Below are 25169 nucleotides of genomic sequence, written 5' to 3' on the forward strand. Positions count from 1 at the left end.
TATATATATATATATATATATATATATATATATATATATATTATTTTAAATATAATTTAATAAATAATCAATTGAAAAATGGATGTAATTAATTTTTTTAAGGTACGCACCCGAAGAATTAAATTATTAAATGGAGAATTTGAAAACTACTGACAGTTGCGCGGTTCAGGTGGCGCCCTCTGCGCAGAAACTTATTCTTGTAACTGGAACGCTTCAGTCAACTCAAAAAAATGAAGTTCTCTTTTCAAATAAACAATAACCGCGTTATAAATTCGTTTAATTAGAGTTAATAATTAAAAATAGTTAAAGTTCAATTGAATAAATTTAATTTTAGTGAATTTAAAAGACATTTTAGAATAGTTATAAATTTATTTTCAAATTAATCATGACAAAAAACTTTAAAAGAAAAATTTCTCGTGTAGGAATTTTAAAAAACTTAATTAAATTTTTTTTTAATAATTTTCTATAAAAAATTTATTTTTTAAATTAAATTAATGAAAATTTTCAAGTGTCAGTTGGTTTTAGTGCGCGAATCTAAACCCGGTGAAAAAATAAAGTCTACACAATGAAAATTCCATTCCTGAAAAACAAAATAGAGTCATTAAGTAAGTAAGGTTTCCAAAATTAAAAATATTCAATAAAAAAAAAAAAACAAATTTCACATTATAAAATTATCCTTTAATCATAACTATGTACATGTTAGTTCAAACAATTAAAGTACCATTCAATTGCTCACAAAAAGAAGTCAATGACATTTTCAATCTTTGCGTTACTCAAAGAAATTAATATCATTTTCTTCCTAACCTATAACTTTTTGGACGGATGATTGTTTCATGCGCGCGCCGATTAATAATATACTTCTCCAAATTACGTATTACACTAGAATAAAATTCTAATCATTTGCTCTTGCTCACTGACATTCATCTTCAATGATAAGGCATCAAGGTGTCATACATAAATATATAAAATGCTTCTGAACACATGTTCACAGAATTTTGTATATTGCTACCAAAAATGCGCTCTTTTATTGCTACAAAATAATACATTTCTTCTTAACAAAAAAAAAAAAAAAAAAAAAAAAAAATCCGTAATTTTTATCAATAATAATAATTACAACTACAATAAAAAAACTATACAATTCGCTTCCTTTTGGAATAAACTAAATAAATAACTAATCAATTATTAAGAAATTAAACCAAATTTTACAGTGTTTATACAATTGTTGCGAATTATATCACAATAAATCTATGACAATAAAGTCAGCCGACATTTAAAAATTTTTAGAATTTTTTTTTTTGAAAAAATTATTACAAACAAAATTTTTTTTTAAATTTTATTTTTAAAAAATTTAAAAAACTGTAAGTGCAATTAAAAAAAAATTTTTTTAGTTTTAATTTAATAAATTGAACAAAATTAAAAAATAAAAAATGTCGGCTAATTTTATTATTATAATAAATCTAAACAAAAAAAACGGAGTTACTCCATTTGTACAGTCTTATCTTTTTCAACATCGTCTACATCAATATTAATGTCAACGTCATTATTTTCTTCATTTTCTTGGTAATTTTCATCTTCATTATCATTATCATTATCAATATTAATATCATTATCAACATTATTATGATTATCATCATTATTACTATCAACAGGGTGTTCAGAGACTAGAGGTTTATTAAAGACTAAGGAATCCTGGCCGATCGGCGCGGCGGCAGTGACGAGATTTTCAATGGACGCAGCATTGATCGGCGGAGCTGGTTGATGATTAATCAGCGAGCTCCTCTGCAGCGTCTGGTGGGTTTTGTTGGTCCCTCTTCTGATGCTGCTCCTCAATAAATTAGCGACGTCGGCAGCGGTCAGGTTGGAGGATCCGGTATTGTGCAGGCGTCTGCGATTCCGATCTATCGTCGAGTGAGTCCTTTCTACGGGACATCTGTCGAAAGTGTTTCGCGAAACTCGGTCCAGAGTCTGCGAGCCAATTCTTATGTCCATAATGGGACCGCTGTGGCTGTGGCTGTGGCGATGACTTATAGGAACGACATCGGCTACGTCCGGACGCGATTCTATGGTGTGAATCACTGGGATGTCTCGCGGTACGATCGTGTGATTCATTTCTACTAAGACGGTCGCGTAGTCAGGTGGTGGAGGTTGCAGAGCTGGTCTCGCACGTGCAACGCTGCTTTCTCCTAGGACTGATGCTATTCTTCTGACGCTTTGGCGGAAACTTTGACGCAACATTTTCGCTATTCGCGCTCCCGTTGCTGTTGTGTAACTTGGCGGTGGCGTGTACTTTGGCGGAGGATCTTCAAAGGGAACATCTAAGGTTGTTGGTAGAATTCCTGTGGTGTCGTGGTGGATACTTGTTGTGGTGTTATTCCGTAACTGAGTTAGTCTTCTTCGAGCACTTTCAGGCTCTAGAGATGGGCGATAGAGCAATTGGATTCTCTGTAAAAAAATTTTGTTAAATTTTAAATTTTTCTTTAATAAAATAGAGAAGAAATAATTCTTAAGAAGTTTAAAAAAAATTAATTCAAATTTTTTTTTTAATTATTTTAAATAATTGAAAATTTTAAAAATTAAATTTATTTAATAAAAAAAAATTTTTTTTAGTTAATTCAAATTATTAAAATTATTTTAATTAATTCAAAATTGTAGAAAAATTAATTTAAAACACTAGTAATATTTTTAAATAATTATACTACCCATTAAAAAATTTATTAAATAAATAAAATGGAAGAAATTTTATAAACTGGGGAGTAAAGAACTTACATTGCCATTACAATGTTCACAATGATCATTCGTCTCCGTTTGTTCAGTCTAGTTTGTTAGCATAACAAAAATTAATGTCTTACAGTTATTTAAACATCAAATTTCTAAAAATTTTCTACTTTCAACACTAATAAAAAAAAAAAATAAATCTACTATTTATACAAGCTACATCTTCTAATAAAACAAACTTACATCAAAAATATCTGGTGGTCCATTGTTCAAATACCGAAAAGTCTGTATGATAGCAACAGCAGGAATAATTAAAATCGGAATTAACTGCATAGCAGCTCCTAGTTGCCTAGACCATACTGCCCAGTAATCTTTCCCATTTTTTCTGTAAGAGTATAGCTCTCGGAAGTTGCTACTCCGGAATAAAGTAATACTTAATACCTGCAAATAAATAAATTATTGATAAGATAATTATCAAGCAAAAAAATAAAAAATATTTACCATCAACATAATTGGCAATATGACATTCCAGGTGAAAGACAGCAGCGGACCAGCCCAATGTTTCAGACATCTTCCAGTCGGTGAGAATAATTCAGCAACAACAGCTTCTCCAGTGTGAGGCCTTCCTCTCACTGCAAAGACTGCGCCGACTTGGACGAGGTACAGAATAATTATCCACCAACCACCGCCGATTGTGTAGTCTAAATAATACACTACGTAGATACCCAACTAGAAAAGAAGAAATAATTAAATTTCAGGTAAAATTTAATTTTTGTTACACTGAAGTTAACAGACTAGAGATTTTTTTATAATTTTATCCAATAAAATTATTATAAAAAAAAATTCCACGTGAAAATAAAAATAAATAGTGGAAATGTATTTTTTTGTAACAATTGTCAGTTAACTTCAGTATTAATATTTTTTATAGACAAGTAAAAATAAATTTAATTTGATTATTTTACATGACATAATAATCCGTTGGCTATTTTCGGTATCACTTAGGCCGAGTAAAATAAAAAAAAAAAAAAAAAAATAATGTTCTTAAATTTATCAGTACTGTTAATACAAACGTCCATGTGCGAAAGATTGATTACACAATAATTATAAATAGCAGCAGAAGTAAAGCCTAAAAACTATTTATCTAAAGCCGACGTAGAAGCTGATAGATTGCTTTGTAGTTCAGTAATTTGTATATCAAGGAACAACAAATTATTTTTAGTAAATCCATCATGTCTATTTAAAACCGTGTGAGGAATGAACATGTCAATAGCCGAGTCTATACAACAATCACTGTCGTTAACTGACCCACGCTTATTACAATCCTTCAACCGAGTCGCTTTGGTCTTGACAATTTTTTTAACATTATTCCCCGAATTATCTTGATCACGAAGTGTGACACGTGCTCGGAGAGTACAAGGCCACTCTAATAAGGGATCCCAAGGGCCTTCGACGACTTTGAGGCACCCAATGATGTTCCTGTCTTTCCACCTGTCTCTTCCGTTCAAATACAGCTCCATTTTCAACAAATAACCGTACTCTTTATTAAAAAACGTCGGGCTGTTAACAACGGCCTCGTGTTCCTTAGCTTCGATCATTTTCTCACAGTAATTGTCTATCCGCCATAAAAGTCGTCCGTGCGTAATCGGAATCGCGGTTACGATTTCTTCCCTGCTGTTCTTGAAGTAATTTAAATTGCCAACCGCGTTGTAGGAAGACAACAAATTTTTCTGCACCAAATTTGACAGCATCAGCTCCTCAAGACGCTTGATGGTGCTGTTGAGCTGGAATTTCAGCGACTTGGTAACCATTTCGTGCTTATCTATGTACTCGCTGTGGCACTTGAGCTCCTCGATCAATAAATCAATCTTATCATTAACCAGCTGCAATTTAAGCTCGCTGTCTTTTACTTCACTTAGCCGCAAGTCCAGCTGGTGCTTTATGCAATTTATCTGCTGCTTGTGATCATCCCAAATGTCGCTGATCAAAATACTTTCCTTTGCGACGAAAGTCTTCAGATCCTTCAGCTCGCTTTCCAATTTTTCCATCCTGACTTTTCCGTCGCAGGTAAAATTCGCTAGCTCTCGTTGCTGGCTATCGGTAACTGCATTCTGGATGACATCCAGCCTGTAAGCGAGTGCTTGGAAATTTTTACTGGTTCTCTCTTTAACTCCGTTCAATATTTCTTCCAAATTGTTCAGCTTTCTGTCGATGTTCGTCAAGTAAAACTGCTGCTGGCGGTGTCGCGCCATTTCTTGACACGACTCCTCCATCACATTCTTCCACAAGCTGTCCATCAACTTGGTGACGTACTCCACATTGTCCTCCAACTGTCTGATCATCAGCACAAGCTGGTCCACTGATTTCTTCCGCGAGTCTTCTTCCTCTTTCAACGCCGCGCTCATTGAATTAACAGCCTGATAAATTTCTCCGGAAGTTAAATTTACTGGACACTCTTCTCGGTGAAGAATTTTATTCTTTCGCGGCACAAAATCACCACAAGAACACTCTTCTAAAATTTCACCGCACATTTTAACATGTTTGTGCCAATATTCGTAATCAAACGCGTCATTGCAGAAGTAACAGTTGACAATGTTCCGGTGCGACGAGCTTGAAGGACTGAAGTCTATTGTGTTGTTCATTTTATCTAGCAACGCGCAACTGAATATGTTTTAGTTATTCTTTTGGTCTTTAATGCTTGTACCAGGTAAATTTATTGATTCGATCGCATATTGATATAATATTTATACAGACGTTGTTATTTACTGATATATATATATATATACACATAAATTTTTTTTTATGTAACTAAACTCTAAGCGATCGTTGTCGTCTTATGATGTGCATTTGCGGACTGATTAAAATTGTTTTACACTGATAACAATAATAAAATGATAAGAGATTGTAAGATAACATTTTTATCTTTCTGAATCATTTTGTTTGCTTAGTTTCAAATATATATATATATATATATATATATATATATATATATATATATATATATATATATATTTTTTTTTTTTTCAATTAAAAATAAATAATATATTTTTTATAATTAATTGTTTTTCTTACCTCTGTCGCCATTGGTAGACCGAGAATGTAAGCGCAAGCACAACTGAAGAATGTTATCGTTGTTTCCCATAGCTTCATCATTTTTGCATTTATTGCCATTATTCCCGTTATTACACAATGCCATATTGCTAACTGAAAATTAATTATTATTATTTTACAACTTATATATAAAATTTTTTTAATTATTATTATTTAAATTAAAATTAAGAAAACAATTACCTGTTGTGCGATTCCAAAAAGAATAAGAATAAAATAAAATAAAACAGCCCAAAAAGGAGAGACTTGTTCAGCCCCAAGAAGAGCTAGGGTCGCAGGTACTAGTTCTGTAGACAACCTAAGACTCTGATACCCAGATTCAGCAGTAAGATCAGCACCTGGTTTTATTGTCCGCTGTCCAAGAAGAAATGATGCGTGGGACATGAACCTCTCCGGTGTATTACCATAACCTGGAGGCGGTGCTTGATTAATTGGCCGCATAAATACGTAGCTGGATATTTTCTCTGCAAGCAATTACACCGATAAAAACTCCATATGCCTCAATACGAGTAAATAAATAAATAATAAATTTTAAATTACCAAAAGAACTAGTCGTGTACGTGTATCCGTGATATCTCAAGATTTGCACACACGTATTAGCCAGAAATGCTGACAAAAGTAGCACAACAATCGTTAACACAATTACTAGGCTGGTATCTCTTTGAAGAAGATTCTTGTATTTATTGTGAGCTGCTATCTAATAAATTAAATTATAAAGTTTATAATTAATTACAATTACATTCTTCTGAGATTAATTTGTTTAAATAAAAATGAATTAATTATTTACCTGCATAGCAGCAGCTCCTAATACTCCCCATGTTAGAAAAACTTCAGAAGAAGCTGCGACCCAAGATTTGTTGTTTATAAAAAATTCACTCCAAACAGTGGCTGGAAACAGCTGATTAATCGTACCCGGAGGTGTCAGGCCGAGTAATTTTGTGCAAAGTATCAATGTACCGAAGACTGGTACTAATGTAAATACATATACAACTTTTCCATATGATCTTAGTCCTAAAAAAAATTAAAAATAAAAATAAAAAATTTTTTTTATTAAAAAAAAATAGAAGGAAGGATTAAAAAATAATTGAAGATATAATTGTAATGTACCTTTACTTAAAGAAACAAATACAATCATCCAAACAACCGCGAGATTGAATGCCACTTGGAACTTGAGCGTAACAATTCCAGGACTGGGTTCATTTAAATGATGCCGCTGCAAGACTACTCCACTGAAGTAATCAGGCACCGTCTCGTGAAGTTTGTACGAGACTGATAAATTCATTGGCTTCGCGTCTTCGCGGTAGAGAAAAAACGGCTCTGCCCATCGATATCTATCTTGTTTGGTGATAAAAGAGTCCCTGGATGAAAAAAAAAAGGAAAGAGTTGTGGTAAATAATTAATTTGCAGAAATGAAGAAGCATTCTATTGGAGCTTAGATAATTATAAATTACCTGAAGTATACAAACATCCAAGAAACTCCTATAATACTGTAAATACCGATAAGGGCATGCGCTACTAATAAAGCAATGCCAACTCCGTGAAAAACTGGAGATATCTTCCACATATCCACTGCTCCAGCAGCCAAACGTTGGCCAAGGCACACTTGTAACGTTAGCAGGGGGATTCCCAGTACTAATGACAGTACTAAGAATTGGACGATGAAATTCGCTGTAATATAAAGGTGTCAGTTTAATTAATCATCAATATTGATTGTGATTAATGATTATTTTTGGTTGTGAAGAATACTGACCTCCAAATTGAACACTGAGAATCGAAAATCGGCTAATGTTGAATAGCCCCAGGGTACAACCGAGACAAGCTAATGCTGGACTAAGCGCATGTGGCCATTTTCCCAATGGATTTTCTTCGCTTTCTTCATCTTCATTTCCTCCGCCTCCAGTTCTTCGCGATCCATCTCTTTGTCTATCGCAACTAAAATTAATTTTTTTAATTCAACAATTTTTTTATTAATTTTTTAAATAAATTTTTTAATAATTTGTTTTGTTTAAAAATTATTGGTTAAATTTTTTTTGAATTAATAATTTAAAAACAAAACATGACAATAAAACAATAAACAGCTGATGTATAATAAAATTAATAATAATTAATTTAAAAATCATTTGGAAAGAAATTTTTTTCTATTAAAAGAGTAAATAAAAAAAACTAATTTTTTTATTTCTTAAAATTACGTTCGTCATCAACTGACGCCCAATTAAGATTCATAAATAATTAATGAACTTAAAAAAAAAAAATTTCAGCCCATTCTGGTATGTAGAACGGTCAAGGTCTAACAACCTCGGCTTAATAATTATTCTATGCATTGTATCAACTCACATTAAACAACTTTTCAGCCAAAAAAATGAATTATTTAAAAATATTCACTGATTATAATAATAATAATTAATCGATTACTTAATCTCGAAAAACATCACGTATTACTTAATAGCTCGCACAACCGTCACTTGTAAAAAGTGGTACGATATAGATAATTATTATCAGAAAAAACAGCTTACTAAACACTGAATACCTCAAAAATAATTATATTATTTTACGTTATACTTATTTATTTATTTAGATATGTCCAAGGTCAATTAAAGGTTGATACCTGTTTGAAATCATTGTCGCGAAAATAAATCGACTAATCAGGTCAATATACTACACTATAAAAAGTATCAATTAAAGTATATAAATTGCAAATCTGTTACAAACATTTGACCTCCGCGATTAGATGCAACGCGGTTTATATAAGAAAAATTGAAAAATAAATAAGTAACAACAAAACGGCATTTATCAAGGATAGAAACAATAACGAGTAATAAAAGCTGTTATTATACCGCAATTGGCTCGCGACTTTTAAAGCAATTAATCACTATTAAATTTACTTGCAATATATTAACAAGTGCTTCACTTATCGATGTTTAAGTACCAGATGTAGCTAAATTTTTATTGTATTTTGTAATTAATTAAGTTTAAATATCAATTTATTACTACACTGAGGTTTTTGACACTTGAAAAATGTATTTCTTCTTTACATAAATTAGCTTCACGCTAAAAAAACTTTTTTCTTTTAATATGATAGATTTTGAAGTATGAATTGCAATTTATAACAATTGTCTAGTGGAAAAAAATTTAATTCTGAATTTTAAATTAAAAAAATATTTTTAATTTTATAAAAAAACTCTCCTAAATTTCAAAAATGACTTAAAAATTTATAATACATTTTTATAAAGTACTACTTAGGTTATTACACTTAAAAAAAGTGTATTTCTTCTTTAAATAAATTAATTCCACGTTCTTTACCAATATTTACAATTAATATCAGTACAATTGTTAAAAAAAAAAAAAAAAAAAAACAAAAGTAAATTTAAAAAGAAAACTATTGTATAAATTATAATTGTTTCAAAACAATACCATCCCAAATATTTTTTTTTTTACGTAAATTACCACTTAATTGTCCTCCAAGAATTTTATTCTTCCCAAAACAAAGCCAAAAAAATTGTAAAGAATTTTTTTTTTTTTTTTTTTAAATCGTGAACTTCAAAAAGTACCTTGGCCGTTGTCTTCTCTGGCTATAGTAAAAGTACCCCCTGCATATTGTCGCGTTGTCGTAGTTCATCATATCATATCATGCTTATATATATGAACAAGTGTATGCACATGATAGCCTTCTATACATTATACATGCACTCTGGACTGTGTATTCAACAAGTCGCATCGGGCAATTGAGTCTTACCAGCAATAATCCCCACATATATATAAAATATATATATAATAACAATAATATATATATATATATATATATATATATATATATATATATATATATATATATGTATATATATATATCTATAGAAGCCGCGACGTCGGAAAAACGCGCGGAAATATCACCTCTTTACTCACACGCCTCGTGTTTGCCTGATACCGCGATTTTCCGAGCGCGTCAAGTTAAGACTTAACTCCTTACTTAATAACAACAATAATAATATTACCACACATGTACAATATTTTTATTCATTTTATTCGCTTTATTCATTGCATGTTATCTATATCTATACTCGTGCATTTATCCACATATTTATATATATTTGATACACGAACAAGTTAAAGCCCGATCGTACTTATTGACACTTGTCCATGTTTTATTTTACTCGAGTCTGGCGTACACTTGTGCCGTATTGATGAAGTAATTGTTAATTCATTTTTTCCTCATGTCACTACACTATTATATTCAAATTTTAAATTTTAAATTAATTACTTATTAATTTTAATTTTTATTTAAAGTTAACTAAGAGCAATTATGCAGTGATTTGTAATTATTTTTATGCCACATAAATATTACGAGAGTGTTATTAAATTACATAATTGCAATTAAAATAAATTTTACTGTTGCAATTAATGGACTGTTAACACGCGTGTTTCGAGCGCACGGACAGAAAATTGATCGTAAAAAAAAGCTGTCAATTATTCGATGTTATTGATTCGTGTAACTAATTTGAAATTTATTATTGTTGCTATTGGTATAGTAGGAGCTGCAGATTAAGAGATGGAGAATGTAAATTTTTAAAAATTCACTGGTCCCGTTAAATTAAACAGTACCGTATACCGTAGCAGTACACTTAATGGGGGACTTGATGTTTATGCTTAACTTAACTCTTGACTCGCGACTACTGGGGCGATTTAACGTGTGTGATATAGCTGGTGGCTTTACTTGGACTACCGCCTTCTAGGCCTTGGTGGTCACCACACGTATAACTAAACGTACACTAGACTACTCACCGTCTACCGGCTGAACTTGCAGCAGGTATAACTGTAAGCTGCAAGTCACGTGAGACAGAATTGTTTATTTTTTTACGAAAAATTTATATTTTTATTGTCGGTAAATTATTGTGGAAGGAATATTAAGTTTATGGCCACTGACGCTGATAATACCTCGGAGAATAAAGTGACTAAGGATTGATGAATTTTTTTTTTTTTTTTTTTTATTAAATTTATTACATGTTTACTAAATGTTTTTTTATGATAAAACAATTGGATTTGTAGTCGATAAATATTTGCACAATTTTGTTTGTTTGTTGAGATAAAGAATTTTTATCGTTTTATTTAAAGATTTTTTTGAAATTAGATTTTTTTTTTTATTTTAATTTAGTTTCATAAAAATTTGACCTAGAGAATAACTTCTTCCCACTTTTCAATTGAAATTTAATTTTAAAAAAATTATTTCACAACTCCGAGAATAATTTAGTCTAAAATTTATTTCTTTATTAATATTCTTCATAAAAACTTCTATTGAATCTTAAGTTTTGGGCTTCCAATAAAATTTCAAGTACAGATTATAGAAAATTTTTTTAATATTCAATTTTTATTAAATTTTTTCAACTGATAAATGATGATAAATTTATTGGAGTCCTTGACTTAAGGATGAGTGTCGAAATTCTATTGAAACACATTTTTATCAGCTCTAACTTAAGTAGATAAAAAAAAAATTTTAATAGATTAGGTAAATTATCAGTTTTTTTTTTTAAATATAAAATATAATTTTCTTCCAAAAAAATTTTAATTAAAATAAAAAAAAATTACTTATATTTAACAAAATAGAAAAATTCATTTAATAACAATTAATATATTTTTTTATCAATAAATATATTTTAAAAAAAATTTTTATTAATTAAAAAAAAAGAATTTTATGGAAAAAAATTTTTCTAAAAAAAAAAAAAAAAAAGATAGAATAAAATAAAATAAAATATAAACTGTATAAACCGACACGATGCAATTGATTACAAGCTAGACGGTCGTTGCATTGACAACTCCCTGTACACTATAAAATCAAGTACACAGTGCATACGTGAGCAAGAGCACATGTTGTATAGAGCTATCAATATAGTCTTCTATATATCAGACCTTAATACAATGACAGTGCAGAGTGCAGTGGCCAGCTCGGTGCATGGGAAGCTCTTACATGTATTGGCTCACATTCAACACAACACACCCAAGAATTGCAGCTGGGCTTGAGCAGAGGGAGGAGTGTATTGGCCGAGAGTCAGACATGCGGAGGAACGGGAACAAAGTGGGGGAGCATGTGCAGCGCTTTGTGCAACACCGCTGCAGTGAGGGTATCAGGAGTCTAGATACATAAAGAGGTAAATTGGCGAGTCGATGCAGTTTATACATATAGCTTGCAAATGCCTCTGAGGATGAGTGGTGAACATCATGATAAACATTGCTCACATCATCCACACACTCATGCATCCCCGGTTCTTTTTTGCCAAGATGAAATAGACTTTCGTCATCCTTTGGTGCAACTTGTGCCTATTAAATTCACTCCCAGAATTGCAAGGATTTTTTTTTTTACGAATTATTAATACAAGGGTACTTGAATTAATCACTAAAATATTTCATTGAAAATTTTTTTTTAAATTTTTCTCGCAAAAATTAAAAAATTATTTTTCACGATTTTTTTTTTTTAATTTTGTAAGATTAATTAAAAATAAAAAATTTTTTCAAAATACAAGTACATTAAAATATTATTGTTTTTATTTATTTTTTTTTTTTATCGGTAATATGATTTTTTAAAAGGACGTTAAATTTATTTTCTAGAGACCCTGTTACTGGCTATTGCTGTTGGGTCTTTATTTAAATAAATAAATAAATAAAAAAGAATGGAAAAAAAATTTTTCCTGTCAGAGACACATTTAATAAAAATAATAAAAGCGCATCCTGACAATTTACGTAGTTATGTAGATGCACGTGCTACGTAGAGTCTTCGCTCGAAGCATTGTTTCTTGCAAGTAATGGATTCATTTTAAAAACCGGAGCTACGCGCTCTGGGCACTATACTAGTCTAATTGCATTATTTCAACGAAAAAACCAGCTAGAGAGAGAAAGTCCGGATAGAGTAAAAAGAAACTCGTGTCGTCGTGTAATGCATCACGTATACATGGACAATAAAATAATAATGTGGGAATGCGGGTACGGTGATAAATATCCCGTTATCAGTTAATTTGAGGCAAGTAAAGTACTAAGATAAGCGTTAAGATTATAATTCTCTAAAGCTAAGTGTAGAATAAATAATAACGTGAAAGTTATTTAGAATGATATGTGACATTGAAACCGCTGCAAGGTTGCATCGTCACGATATAATACCCCTATCGGATGCCCTCAAACGTATATCTCGGTAACTCAACTGCAATTGCACCAGGCTGACCACCGGTTAGGCCGAGCCAAGTAAAAAACAATCAATACCATCAGCAGTACGTATAATACATCGATGTAATAGTAAAAAGCTAACTTCTATTATAACGTAACATGGGATATGATGAATATTCAGGTACTTTATTTGTGGGAGAGATACTTCGTATCACGAAATGTGGTTTAAATAATTGTAGGCGATTAAATTAAATTTTTTACCCGGAATTAAGTAGGAAATAATTTTTTATGGCTCTAGTTTTATTCTTGAGGCCTTTTATTTGTTTTTTAAGTAAACGCGGCTAATTAAATGGTTTCTTTAGAGTTTGTAGTAAAGTCGTTCAATCGACCCTGAGTAATTAAATCATTGACGCGTTTAAAGCGCAAGATAAATAGGAATGTTGATTTTCTGGGTAATATTTTTTAAAAAATTGTAAATTTTATTTTGGTTCTATTTATGATTAAAAAAATTTAATTTAGTCAAGAGAAAAATTTTAAACTAAGAAAATCAGAAGATTTAATTTAATTAAATCAGGAAAAATATTTTAGCTTAATAATTTTTTAATTTGACAAAATCATAAAATTATTTAAAGATTTTTTCTTTTAAGACAAATTAAATTTTTTATTAGATTAGTCTTTATTAATAGGAAGATTTTAAAAAATTTTTAAAATAAACAATTTTATTAACAGTTAAAAAACTGTTATGTCAGTATCCACGGAAAAATAATTATCCAGTAATTAATGATCAAGCGCTTATTCACCAGCTGTCTTGCGTGGTATAAAAAAAAATACCAGAATATTTATATTAATATTTTCTAAACTCTATTATTAATTAATATTCAAAGACATAAAAAAAGAAAGTGGATTTTATAAAATAGTTAACAAGAGCGTCTCACTACATCCGGCCTAAGATGATGAGAACAAACCTTCTCAAGAGGCCTTCACAGTCACCGGTGTATGTTATACTACTTATAATAATATTATGGTGATATAATTTCAAGGCATTCACCGTAATTCAGATTTTAAAGTTATGATGAAATGATAAGTGAAGAAAAAATTAATTTAAACTTCAAACAGGGCTGCGCTGCAGGATAACAATAGAAATAAAGAAAAAATTATGTTGCGTAACGGTGCGCGGTGAAACAGCCCGTATGGAGAAACATTTTTGACATATGGTTTCTACCTACATCATATATTATAATATATCATATATTTATAATGTAAAATAAAATTATAAAGAAGAAAAATTTAAATAAAGGATTTTAAATTTAAAGTTTCAATCCTTTAGAGTTTATTTAATTAAACTAAAATTGTTTTAAAAATTCACGGATTTTATCAGCAGTTGCATAAAGGCAATGCAATTAAAAAATAATAATTAATGTAATATCATATAATAGAGCAGTAGAAAATACTACGGAAGAAAATGTAATCCAGAAAACTGCAAGTTCTCTGAAGCGAAGAACCGCAACACAGATTTCTTGTGTGGAATGGAATCCTCAACCGAGATGGAATGAAAATAAAAATATAAATCACAATTACACTTAACTTGAAGAAAAAATATTGACCGCCTACGTTTAATATGTACATTTATATATACATATATACATTTATACTGAGTGGAGTACAGTACAGTGCGTCGAAACGCGAACGATTAACGGCACTGCATGTATATACCGTCTGTATGCATAAACATAATAATCTTGAACGCGAAAGGAGACGAAGACAATGCATGCTGGTGTTTTCTTATATACCGTTTGTTTATAATAAAAATTTTTATAAATTTAAATAAAAACTCGGTGTTTAAATTCCTCGGGAAACAATGACTACAAAAACACAAACTGCGGGTTTTTTTTTTGTGACAAACAGCTTATTTCTTAATTAATTAATTAATTAAATCTATGTATGAAGAAATAATAACTCTTCAATAAATAAAAATTTTTTCTCCACACTGATAGAAGGATTTGTTTATATTTAATAGACTTTATTAACTATTAATAAATGATTTTTTAAAATCATAGAATTTAATATATATTTATTAAAATTTAATAAATTAAATTATTAACAGTTAATCAATCTTTCTATCAGCGCAGTAATTCAATCAGAAAAAAAAAACGTAATCTTGTTAATATTGTTAATGGAGAATATTGAATTAAACTCACCGTCTGGACGGAGTAGAGCTCATATGTTGGGGAGAGTTTATTCTTGTAATATTATTAACATTATCACTATTATCACCATTAGTACAATTACTAACAGAATTATTCCTGTTACTATTACGCCGACAAGATCTATCAGCGGCACTGTTATTGCCTCGCGAACGATTGACGGTTCTTCTTCCCCTGGTTCTTGGTGTCAGGGAGTTATTAGTCCTTCCTACGGCGACTGGAGCACTGGAGGGTCTCAAATTGGAGTTGGAGTTCCCGGGATTTGAATTAGTGTGGGCAGCCAGAATTTCCGGAGCGATCAGCGCGATGTCCGGGAGGGAATTTGGCGCGGAAATGGGCCTGGATGACGAAGCTGAAGAGGAGGAAGCCGAGGAAGAGGTTGAAGTCGTGGTGAATGAAGAGGACTCGATGGCATCGACTGTCAGCGGTCGGTGAGTCCTCTGTCTGGTGGATCCTTGGGGAAGACGGAGATGCCGAAGCCTGCGCATCGAGGCCCGCATCCAGGACGAGCTGCTGGCGGGAGAATTGTTGATGGGAATCCCCACGTCCTCGTGGTCAATCTGGTCCAGCTCGAAGGACAGAGGGGTTGAGTTTGACGTAGTGGATGTTGAAGTTGAAATCGCGGTGGAGGTCAACGTGCCATTGCCCAGGAAGTTTAAGTCGCGGCTGATGGAGAAATCCTCCGGGAGAGAGTCTGTAGTGACCAGGGTGCAGGCTATTGATTTAGCCGGCGTCGAGTCGACGGGCATGGTGATACTGCTGTTTGAATGGCCATCGCTGGAGGCGACTGGCCCCGTGGAGGAACGCATGCGTTTGTGGCTCTGGGTTCTCTCCTGAGTGTAGGTAACAGTCACACCTGCTGCTACTGCTGGTGAGGATGGACTCTCTAATGCTGTTAGTGGTGTTGGTAAACTGGTAGTACCCGACGAGTCCATTGGGGCTACTGAAGTGGGAGTGTACATTGAAATTAACGACTTCGGGCGACGTGATTGCATTGATAGCGAACGATGACGCTCTAGTTCTTCTACCCACGACCAATCTACTTCTGAACACTCTGAAGATGATCCTGATGCTAATACTTCTGATGAATGCCTTTAAAATATTAATTTTATTATTATTTTAATTATTATCATTATTAATTTTTAAGCGTGTCAATAAAATATTAATAATAATAATAATAATAATAATAATAATAATAATAATAATAATAATGACTTATGTTTAAAATTTTTAAGGAATTATTATTGTTATTATTATATAATTTAATGACAAGTATCAAATGTGTTGTTAATTAATTTTCTAAGAAGAAATTTATATTCAAGGCTAATGTAAAATAATTAAATTATAAAAAAAAATTTTCTTAGAATAATTTAATTGAGTAATTGTATAACTCAATATAAATTTCACTTAAATTAATAATTAAGCAAAAATTTTATATTATATATAACTTTGGAAAATTATTAACAAAAAATTGAATGGTTTTCTAATATAATAAATAGATTATTTTAATAACTCTTTAACATATCAAAGATAAACCCCGCATTGCCTTGCAAAATAAGCTGTGATAAAAACTATTTTTTAAGACATATCAACCGACTAAAAATAGAGCAACAGGAAATAAACTACTTCCATTGTTGAAAAGTTTTACTTTAACAAAGTAGTTCATCAATTATTTCAAAACACATTTTTTTTAATTTATAAAATATTATCACTATTTATTATTTTAAATCGTTAAAATTGAGTAATTCAAAGATTCTTATCACAAAGTAACGACTAGTTAACCGACGAGGTCACTTCAATCTATCAATAAATCTATCAATAATTTAAACTAGAAAAATTTATTTTTACATTCTGACCAAACTCTTCGCTGTAATTTTTCTACATACAGAGTAAACATAATATAATATAAATTAAATAACATTAAAATAAAATCTAACAGTACCATCTGACTAACGATCAACTTCCGTGCAATGAACCTGCATGCAGGACATTAAAAATGCACTAGCGCGTCATTAATTTTAATGGTACTTATCAATAAATAAAGTAGCAAAAAACTTGTCATTAAATTACCGCAAGATAAACTCTCATATGTACATAAGTGCAAATAAAAATAAATATAAACACACACGAAAAAAATAAATGTAGCTTTTTTTAACCAATAAGAACACAACCCAAAGAAATACTTTTTTTTCAACTTTAAATTAAATCCAAAATACAATAAATAATTACATCCCGACATTATACTCATCGAGACCTTTCATTTGAGTAACCACATCAATTTTTCATATATTTATATATATATTATATATATATGTATATATGAAAAATATATCAAAATGCATGTGGGTACTCAAATGAAAGCTCTCGATGAGCTTATTTCTTTAAAAACGTCAATATTTAAGAAAGTACAGTGCAATTTAACACAAGTAATTATTTAATGAAGCAAAATTTAATTTATTTATAGTTCACATAGTGACGGTAAGGTTGCTAGTTTTTCTAATAAATTTTTTCCGTGTATATAAGAAGAAATAAAAACAATGTATATAAAACTGTACCCGATAGAGGATGACTTGGAATGAGTTGGTAGAATCTGATGATTGGATGTTGAAGGCTCACAATTAAATTCATCAAGTAATCCATCAGAATTTTTAGCCCACAATTTTTTATCTTCAGTTTTTTCTCCATTTCCTCTAGATAATTCATTTCCATCGGGCGCTTTTATTTCCACATTATTAACATCAAGAGCCGATGTTGATTCGTCATCCCCGAGATGAGTCCTTGGACCATTAAACTCGTTATTATTTTCACTCTCGCTGGAGCGTCGAATCTGCTGTTGAGTTGCCTTAATAACAGGCTCGAGGTTTTTAGTAATAACGCGGATTCTTTTAATCGTCTCCGAGGAGACAACGTCGATCCTCTTCCTCACAGGGACCACTTGATCGTGTCCCAGGGTCACTAGGACATCCCCATTGTCGCAGTGCTGGCGAACTAGCTTGTGTTCTCGCGTTAAAGACAGCTTTTGCTCGAGCTGTGGCGGACAGACGTCCAGAAGATGCTCTTCTGAGATCACTGTCTCGGGGACAGGGACAACTGACACGCAAGCTCGCCCGTCCAAGTCTATTAAGTCTTCTTCTTCTTTCCGATCGCTCGACGCCATCCTGCTGCTTGAGATATTAGTCACTTCTGGAAATAAAGTAAAAATTTAATTGTTTAATTGATTTTTTTATGACTCGGGAATTACAACTTACTATTTTTAGTTTTATTTATTTATTTATTTTTTTTTTTTTAAATTTCAATGTGTGCTTACGCTCTTATTGCACGCCGCGGATTGAACAGACGTTAATCGAAGCCTAACGCTCGGTTGACATTCAAGTGATAATTTATAACACAATAGTTATTAAATACGTACCAATGTCATTAGCATTCATTACTGACTGTTATTTAATTAATAAATAATATTTTTATCGATTATATTTCGATGTATTTTTATATTGAAGAGCTAGTAAATTTTTTTCTAAGAAATTAATTAATATTGAGTACACAGTAAAAAATTTTGCGTCAAAAAATTTTGTATTAAATATTTAAAATAAATTTTTTACCGCGGATAATATAAAAAAATTAAATTTTTATTTATATATTTTAAATATAGTCAAAATACATAAAAAAAATATTAGAAATAAAATGCATTGATAAAAAAAAATTATTCAATGTTTCTTAATTTGAATTAAATTAATTTTTTTATAAATTAATATAAAAAAATTCAAAACTTAAAAAATAATAAATAAATTTATATACTTTAGGATTTTTCTGAAGTAAAATAATTTTTTTTGCAGTGAAAAAATTAAAAAAAACTAACTTACACCCCAAAAGTGACAAGTAATTATAAAAACCAGACAAATAATATTCACCGTTCGACAATAGGGTCGTTTTCGAGTAAATTTAATTTGTTTGCCGGGGGACAGGGCCAGCCCTAATATATACATAAGTGTTTTGTATGATTCATCGATTACAGACCGCGTGTAATGGTGTACATTGACGCCTACTCACGTATACGCTCAATACAAATGAGTTACATTCTTATTCAACTTCCAGGCAATATAACTACAGCTCACAATACACTCTAATATAAAATAACAACAATAATAATACACGGGTACTTATTTTTTGTGATGATTCATAAAATCGTTAAAAAAGGTGACGGTATGCCTGCACGTGGTTTCAATTTTACTTTTACATTTGTCTAAACAATTTTCAGATAATAGGATTTATTTGTTTGTAAATAACAAGTTTTTTATTTTATTTCTCTAAATTTATCGAGGGTACATACATAAATTACATCTTACATTATCGTCCATTAGTCTCAGTAAAATAATTTATTTTTTTAACAGTAAAAAAAAAAAACATTAGATAATTTTAAAATATTATAAATAAATTTTAAAAGTAAATAAAAGATTAAAATTTTCCGTCGAGTTTGTCAAAACAAACTAAAATAAAATCTATATAAACATTTGAGTATCCCGATAAATATATATATATATATGATATATGCGTGTAGGCAACAAACTTATTTACCTCGACATTGATTTTTTCACTGACCACTATACAGGAGTGAAACCTGTCGCTAAAAAATCCGCAAAACTTTTTTTTTTTTCAATGTCAATAAAAATTCTAAAATTTAATTTCTAACTTTTAAATTTGATAAAAAAATTAATCATTAAATTAATTCATTCTCCGTGTGTTTACCAGAACAATGAGTCAATGACCTTTTTTTTAAATTGTCCAGATAAACGCTCTGTATATATTCATACTCTAAGTGTAGATTAAAAATTTAAATAAAAATATAATAAAATAAAAATTAGCTTCAATAAGTCATGGTCAGCCATTTTATTCTTCTTGCATTATACTCCTGAGCGCAAACACAATATCTCTTGCATTACATCTTATTGTCTTGTATATTCGAGCATAAACTATCTATAATTTAAAATTAAAAATAAAACACTTGTTTAATCGGTTAAAAAAATTCTAGATTAGTTTGAAAAACATAAAAAATGTTTCATTTCTTCAGACTAATTATTTTTAATAGATAAAACCCGGATTTAAATGAATTAATTAGATAAAAATAAATATTAATATCGAATAACTTGACTAGAGAAAGTATGTGAAAATATTTTTCACTTGTCAACAATATAATAGTTTATATAATGAAAAATAAGTTATAATAAATAACGCTTGTCATATATTAAAGAACTAGACATACAGATAAATCTTAATTTAAAAATAAATAGGGTAATTTATAAGAAGAAAACTTATAATAATTATAAAATTAAAAAAAAAAAATACTTACCAAAAAATAATATATTCAAATACGTGCAAGTAATCCATCGTTAAGATATAGATACTAACTATTAGTTAGTTTACCGCAAAAGTAACAATTTAATAGTAAAAATTAACAAACGGTAAATGATATTTTTATTCTCATTTCTTTGTGCATAATAAGTAGCACAAATCCTTTACAATATCCTTCGAACTTGATACCCGCAAGCAGGTCGTTTAAATAAAAGAAGAAATGGCAATAGCACAGCACACTAAATCTTATTTTAAAAACTTATCTAATTTATTTAAAAATTAATGGCAAGTTATTTTTAATTAATAAGTTATTTAAATAAAAATTCTAACTATTGGATTATAAATATAAATAGTAGCAAGTATCAATACAGCAGTATGTACATTTTATGGTGTTTTTTACCATGTAAAATATTGAGTATTAATACGAAACAAGTCGCCGCGATACTAAAGAACTAAACGAGAATGAGAGACTTTGACTATGGGGCCTTTTCGGAGCGCGTGCATTCACCCATTCACATGAATGTATGTGTACACAATAAAAGTGTGTGAGTGAGGGGATGTAGATGTAGATGTGGATGTTTGCCGAAGTGTGTGTGTGTGTGTGTGTGTGTGTGTGTGTGTGTGTGTGTGTGTGTGTGTGTGTGAGTTTCATATAATACCAACACATTTAAAAGGGGAGTGGAAGAAAAGTATACAGAGCCAAGAGAGCGTGATAAAAAGAGAGAGAAAGCCGAGAGAAAGAGGGAAATTAGTGATCTATTGGTGGCGAATGATTAAGACAAGGATAATACAGGACACACATACAATACTTTGCGGAGAAAGAGGTGGAGATTTATAATAGGTCAGATATATTCAGCGTTCATCAAAATAGATAAAAAATCGGAGTGAGTAAGAGCCTAAGAGAGGGAGAGACGAAGTAAAAGTGTGAAGAAATGGATTTGTTGGATCTAGAGGGAATAAATTGTGTTTGTAATATTCAAATAAATGTACAAGTATGACTCGCGATTTAGTGTGAGAAGGTGGAAGGCGCTGGTGAATGCTTGAGAAGGAGAGCTGGTTTGCGAGCACAGTAATCGAGATTGTAGGCCCATTATGGCTTCCATGTGTGGAATAAATAAGCTTGTGGATGTGATGGGAATAGCGGATTTTAAAGAGCGCGGGATCGGGCCCTCGCATTGGCGTCGAAATTTTATCTTTGTTTTTTAGCCGTGTCCTTGGGATGGGTTGCCTGCGAAAAAGTTGAATTAGATTTTTGTTTAAATTTTTATTTTACTTAAAAAAAATTGCGATGATAATGATGACAATGATGAAGATGATTTTTTATTTACAGTCGAGTCAGACCGGTTGAATTTTATAAATTTTATGGATTTTGGTTTTGAAGCTGGAAGAAATAGTCGAAGCATTTCCTCAAGAGTTCGACGTCCAATCTATGTTTGCAGAGATAATGCCCCTCAAAAAAAAGAACCGGAATTTGATACCTATAGAGCTCGAACAGGCCCTCATTGCCGGGCAAACTAATGTCAACTTGCTCGAGCACATAGCAACCGTGGAACTGGGCCTCTAGTTCTGCTTTCAAGACATCACACAATGGGCATGGATTTTTTGTGAATAACTGTAATCTTGGTAGCGATGGGCTCGGCGAAATTTCATGGCTCCTATATTGATATCTTTTTTATATTAAAGAGTATATTAATAGAAATTTTATGATTAATTTTGATAAATAAATAAATAAATAACTTAAAAAATTATTATTATTATTGTTAATTGATTAAATATTTTTTTTTTTTTTTTATATTTATTTACCAAAATTAATAACGTACTGATCATTTTAAAAATATGACACCAGTAAACATTAATAATTTTTTATTAATATAAAATTAATAAAATATACATTTGTATATATTTATAAACTTGAAATATATAAATTTGTCTTGAATATAAAAGCAGTCCTTTGGAATGGAGTAAATTAAAACTTACAATTTTTCAATTAAAATAGACGATGCGCCGCCTCCGCCGTTACAAATTGACGCAACTCCCTTTTGCCCTTGCTTAAGAGCGTGAACTAAATGAACAATTATTCTAGCACCAGACATTCTGACAATAAAAAATATTGTGTTATAAATAAGATTGATTGACGCTCTGACTACGAAAAATTACTTACCCAATTGGATGACCAAGAGACACTGCACCACCATGGACGTTTACTTTAGTTGGATCAAGACCTAATTGTTTTTGATTGGCAACCACAACGACGCTGAATGCTTCGTTTATCTCCCACAGTGCTACATCGTCTTTTTTAACTCCAGTCTTTTCGAGTAGCTGAGGATAAAAATTTTTTTTTTATATTCAACTGTATTAATAATGAAGAAAAAGTAATTACTTTTGGAATTGCAAAAGCAGGAGCGATTGGGAAGTCAATGGGATCAGTAGCAGCATCTTGGAATCCAGCAATCCGTGCCAAAGGTTTAAGATTTAATTTGTGGGCCACTTCGCTAGTGGTTAAAATCAATGCAGCCGCTCCGTCATTTAGCGTTGATGCGTTTCCAGCAGTAACAGTTCCATTTTCTTTCTAAAAATAATGACTTGTTAAATTGCACTGTATTTTTTATAAATTAGTAGACAAAAAAAAATAAATTACCTGAAAAACAGCTTTAAGCTCCCTAAATTTGTCAAAATTAACGCGCTTAAACTCTTCATCTTCTGACACGACTAAATCAGGCATCCCTCTTTTAGTCGGAACGCTTACAGGAACAATTTCATCTTGGAATTCTTTGTTTTGCCAAGCGGATGCGCTGCGCTTGTAACTGCTGATCGCGAAGTCATCTTGCTCTTGCCGAGTGATTTCAAATTTCTTAGCCGTGTTCTCTGCGCAGTTGCCCATGTGGAACCCTTTATTATAAACGTCTGTCAATCCATCATGTACAATACCGTCCTACATAAAAAATTCTATCAATCAATCTCTTCTATGTTCTATAGATGACATTGATGTATTTATTTATCATTAAAAACTACCTGCAACGTGACTGCTCCGTAGGGAGTATTACCCCGCTTTAAATAGTAAGGAACATTGGACATTGACTCCATACCACCGGCCAGAATAATGTCCTGGTGGCCACATTGCAGTGCTTGGGCCGCTAGCATTACACTTTTCATCCCACTTGCACATACTTTGTTTATCGTCGTGCATATTGTCGACATTGGTAGACCTAAAATTATAATTTTAATTATCAAGTATTTTAGTTATAAATTAATTTAATTATTATTAAAAATAATTTACAAGGTAATAATAATTAATACCGGCAAATAAAGTTGCTTGTCTTGCTGGTGCTTGTCCCAATGCTGCTTGACAAACATTTCCCATGTAAACTTCTTGGACTTGGTCTTTAGTAACACGTGCACGCTCAACAGCCGCCTGTTGATTAATTATCAAGTTTAATTAATGTCAAATTTTTTTAAAATGATTTTTTCAACAAGAAAAATTATTAAAATTTTTTTTAAATATTTTTTTCAATAAAAAAATTTTCAGATTTTAACTAATTTAATTTTTATAAATTAAAAAACTTGTATAATTAAATTTTTTAAGAAGAAATTTACCTGAATAGCAATTGAACCAAGTTTTGGAGCTGGTACTGATGACAGCGAGCCCAAAAACGAACCCATGGGTGTCCGTACAGCACTTACAATTACTACGTCCCGCATTTTTGTGCTGTAAGCTCTGCTAATTATTAAATTAATACCCTGCAATTGTACAAAATTTTTTGGATGAATTTTTTTTATAAAAAACTAAGTAATAATCTGTGAAACTAATATAATTACCATTTTGATGATCAAGCGCCGTAAAACTCTATGTCTGAAACGTATTTATAAATTATTATCTTCAAATAGTTATGTAATTAATACATTTAATATAAATCGTGGCATCCAATAAACATATTTAAAAAAAAATTAACACAATTTTTTTTTTGTGTTACATTCGTATTTACATGTTATTATTATGTATATTTAAGTAGTTTACATTTTGCTCTCAAGAGGCAGCACCGTCCGGAGTAGAATCTCGAATCGAACCTTAAATACCTATATTTACATTTATAAATTTATATATTTGCAAAGGCGTGATTGGAGTGCGGATTCTTTATTCACGTCAAAAAAAAATAAAATTTACCAAATTAAATTATAAAAAATGAAAATTAAAGTGTGTAAAAATAAATTTTTAACTAAAAAATATATTTTATTTTAAAAAGTTTAATTGTGTACAGTTAAATAAGTGTGTCGGGTATGAAAAAAAATTTAGCAGATATTTAATAATTTTTCGAATTTTCAATAAATAAATTGACGTTTAAAAATTTTAAAAATAATTTTATCAAAAATAAAATAAAAAAGTGATCAAGTGACTGTTAAATAAAATGTCATGTGTCGCTTGCGGAGTAAAATTGTAAATAAACGAATTAAAAAATAAAAAAAATGAGGTAATTAATATTTACAGTGAAAAAAAAAAAAAAAATATAAAATGCCTAGTAGTGATATATATATATATAATTAAAATAGTTATTATTACCATCTCCAGTCAGATAGCAATGAGTTAGAAGATTGGAGTCGAGGTATATAACATCATAAGTATCAACAATAGCAGAGTATAGTCTGCCCAGAGTATAGCAG

The 25169-nt window shown here is 30.7% G+C and overlaps 2 protein-coding genes and 1 long non-coding RNA gene across 6 annotated transcripts; 1 reads left to right on the top strand and 2 right to left on the bottom strand.

Moving 5' to 3' along the window:
• The first annotated feature begins 127 nt into the window (after window positions 1-127).
• On the top strand, window positions 128-21976 carry LOC141527535 (uncharacterized). The gene is made up of 3 exons (XR_012479213.1): window positions 128-605; window positions 3248-3473; window positions 21844-21976. It is a non-coding gene; the product is annotated as an uncharacterized LOC141527535 (long non-coding RNA).
• On the bottom strand, window positions 663-20929 carry Bdg (sodium-dependent transporter bedraggled). Its single transcript, XM_074243059.1, has 13 exons — window positions 20512-20929; window positions 17723-18350; window positions 15162-16259; window positions 7571-7752; window positions 7272-7488; window positions 6928-7178; window positions 6608-6831; window positions 6361-6517; window positions 6004-6284; window positions 5785-5916; window positions 3217-3444; window positions 2959-3156; window positions 663-2442 (listed from the first exon to the last, which is right to left on the bottom strand). Exons 2-13 carry the CDS (start codon window positions 18322-18324, stop codon window positions 1477-1479), a joined length of 4536 nt encoding a protein of 1511 aa, XP_074099160.1. The 5' UTR covers window positions 18325-18350; window positions 20512-20929; the 3' UTR covers window positions 663-1476.
• On the bottom strand, window positions 21757-25159 carry Acat1 (Acetyl-CoA acetyltransferase 1). Of its 4 annotated transcripts, none has more exons than XM_074243062.1 (11): window positions 25069-25086; window positions 24529-24587; window positions 24330-24363; window positions 24108-24251; window positions 23811-23925; window positions 23526-23719; window positions 23152-23445; window positions 22894-23082; window positions 22675-22832; window positions 22491-22607; window positions 21757-22180 (listed from the first exon to the last, which is right to left on the bottom strand). In XM_074243062.1, exons 1-11 carry the CDS (start codon window positions 25069-25071, stop codon window positions 21874-21876), a joined length of 1614 nt encoding a protein of 537 aa, XP_074099163.1. In that variant the 5' UTR covers window positions 25072-25086; the 3' UTR covers window positions 21757-21873. The 4 variants fall into 4 exon arrangements, with proteins under 4 accessions (XP_074099163.1, XP_074099165.1, XP_074099166.1 ...); XM_074243064.1 differs by having other exon boundaries at window positions 21759-22168; XM_074243065.1 differs by lacking the exon at window positions 24529-24587 and having other exon boundaries at window positions 21763-22180; window positions 25069-25159.
• Between the last annotated feature and the right edge of the window lie 10 nt (window positions 25160-25169).

The sequence above is a fragment of the Cotesia typhae genome, unplaced genomic scaffold, assembly GCF_013202065.1.
Source record: "Cotesia typhae breed Kobodo isofemale line unplaced genomic scaffold, CoteBio_Ctyphae contig_4, whole genome shotgun sequence".
In the NCBI taxonomy this organism is placed as follows: Eukaryota; Metazoa; Arthropoda; class Insecta; order Hymenoptera; family Braconidae; genus Cotesia; species Cotesia typhae.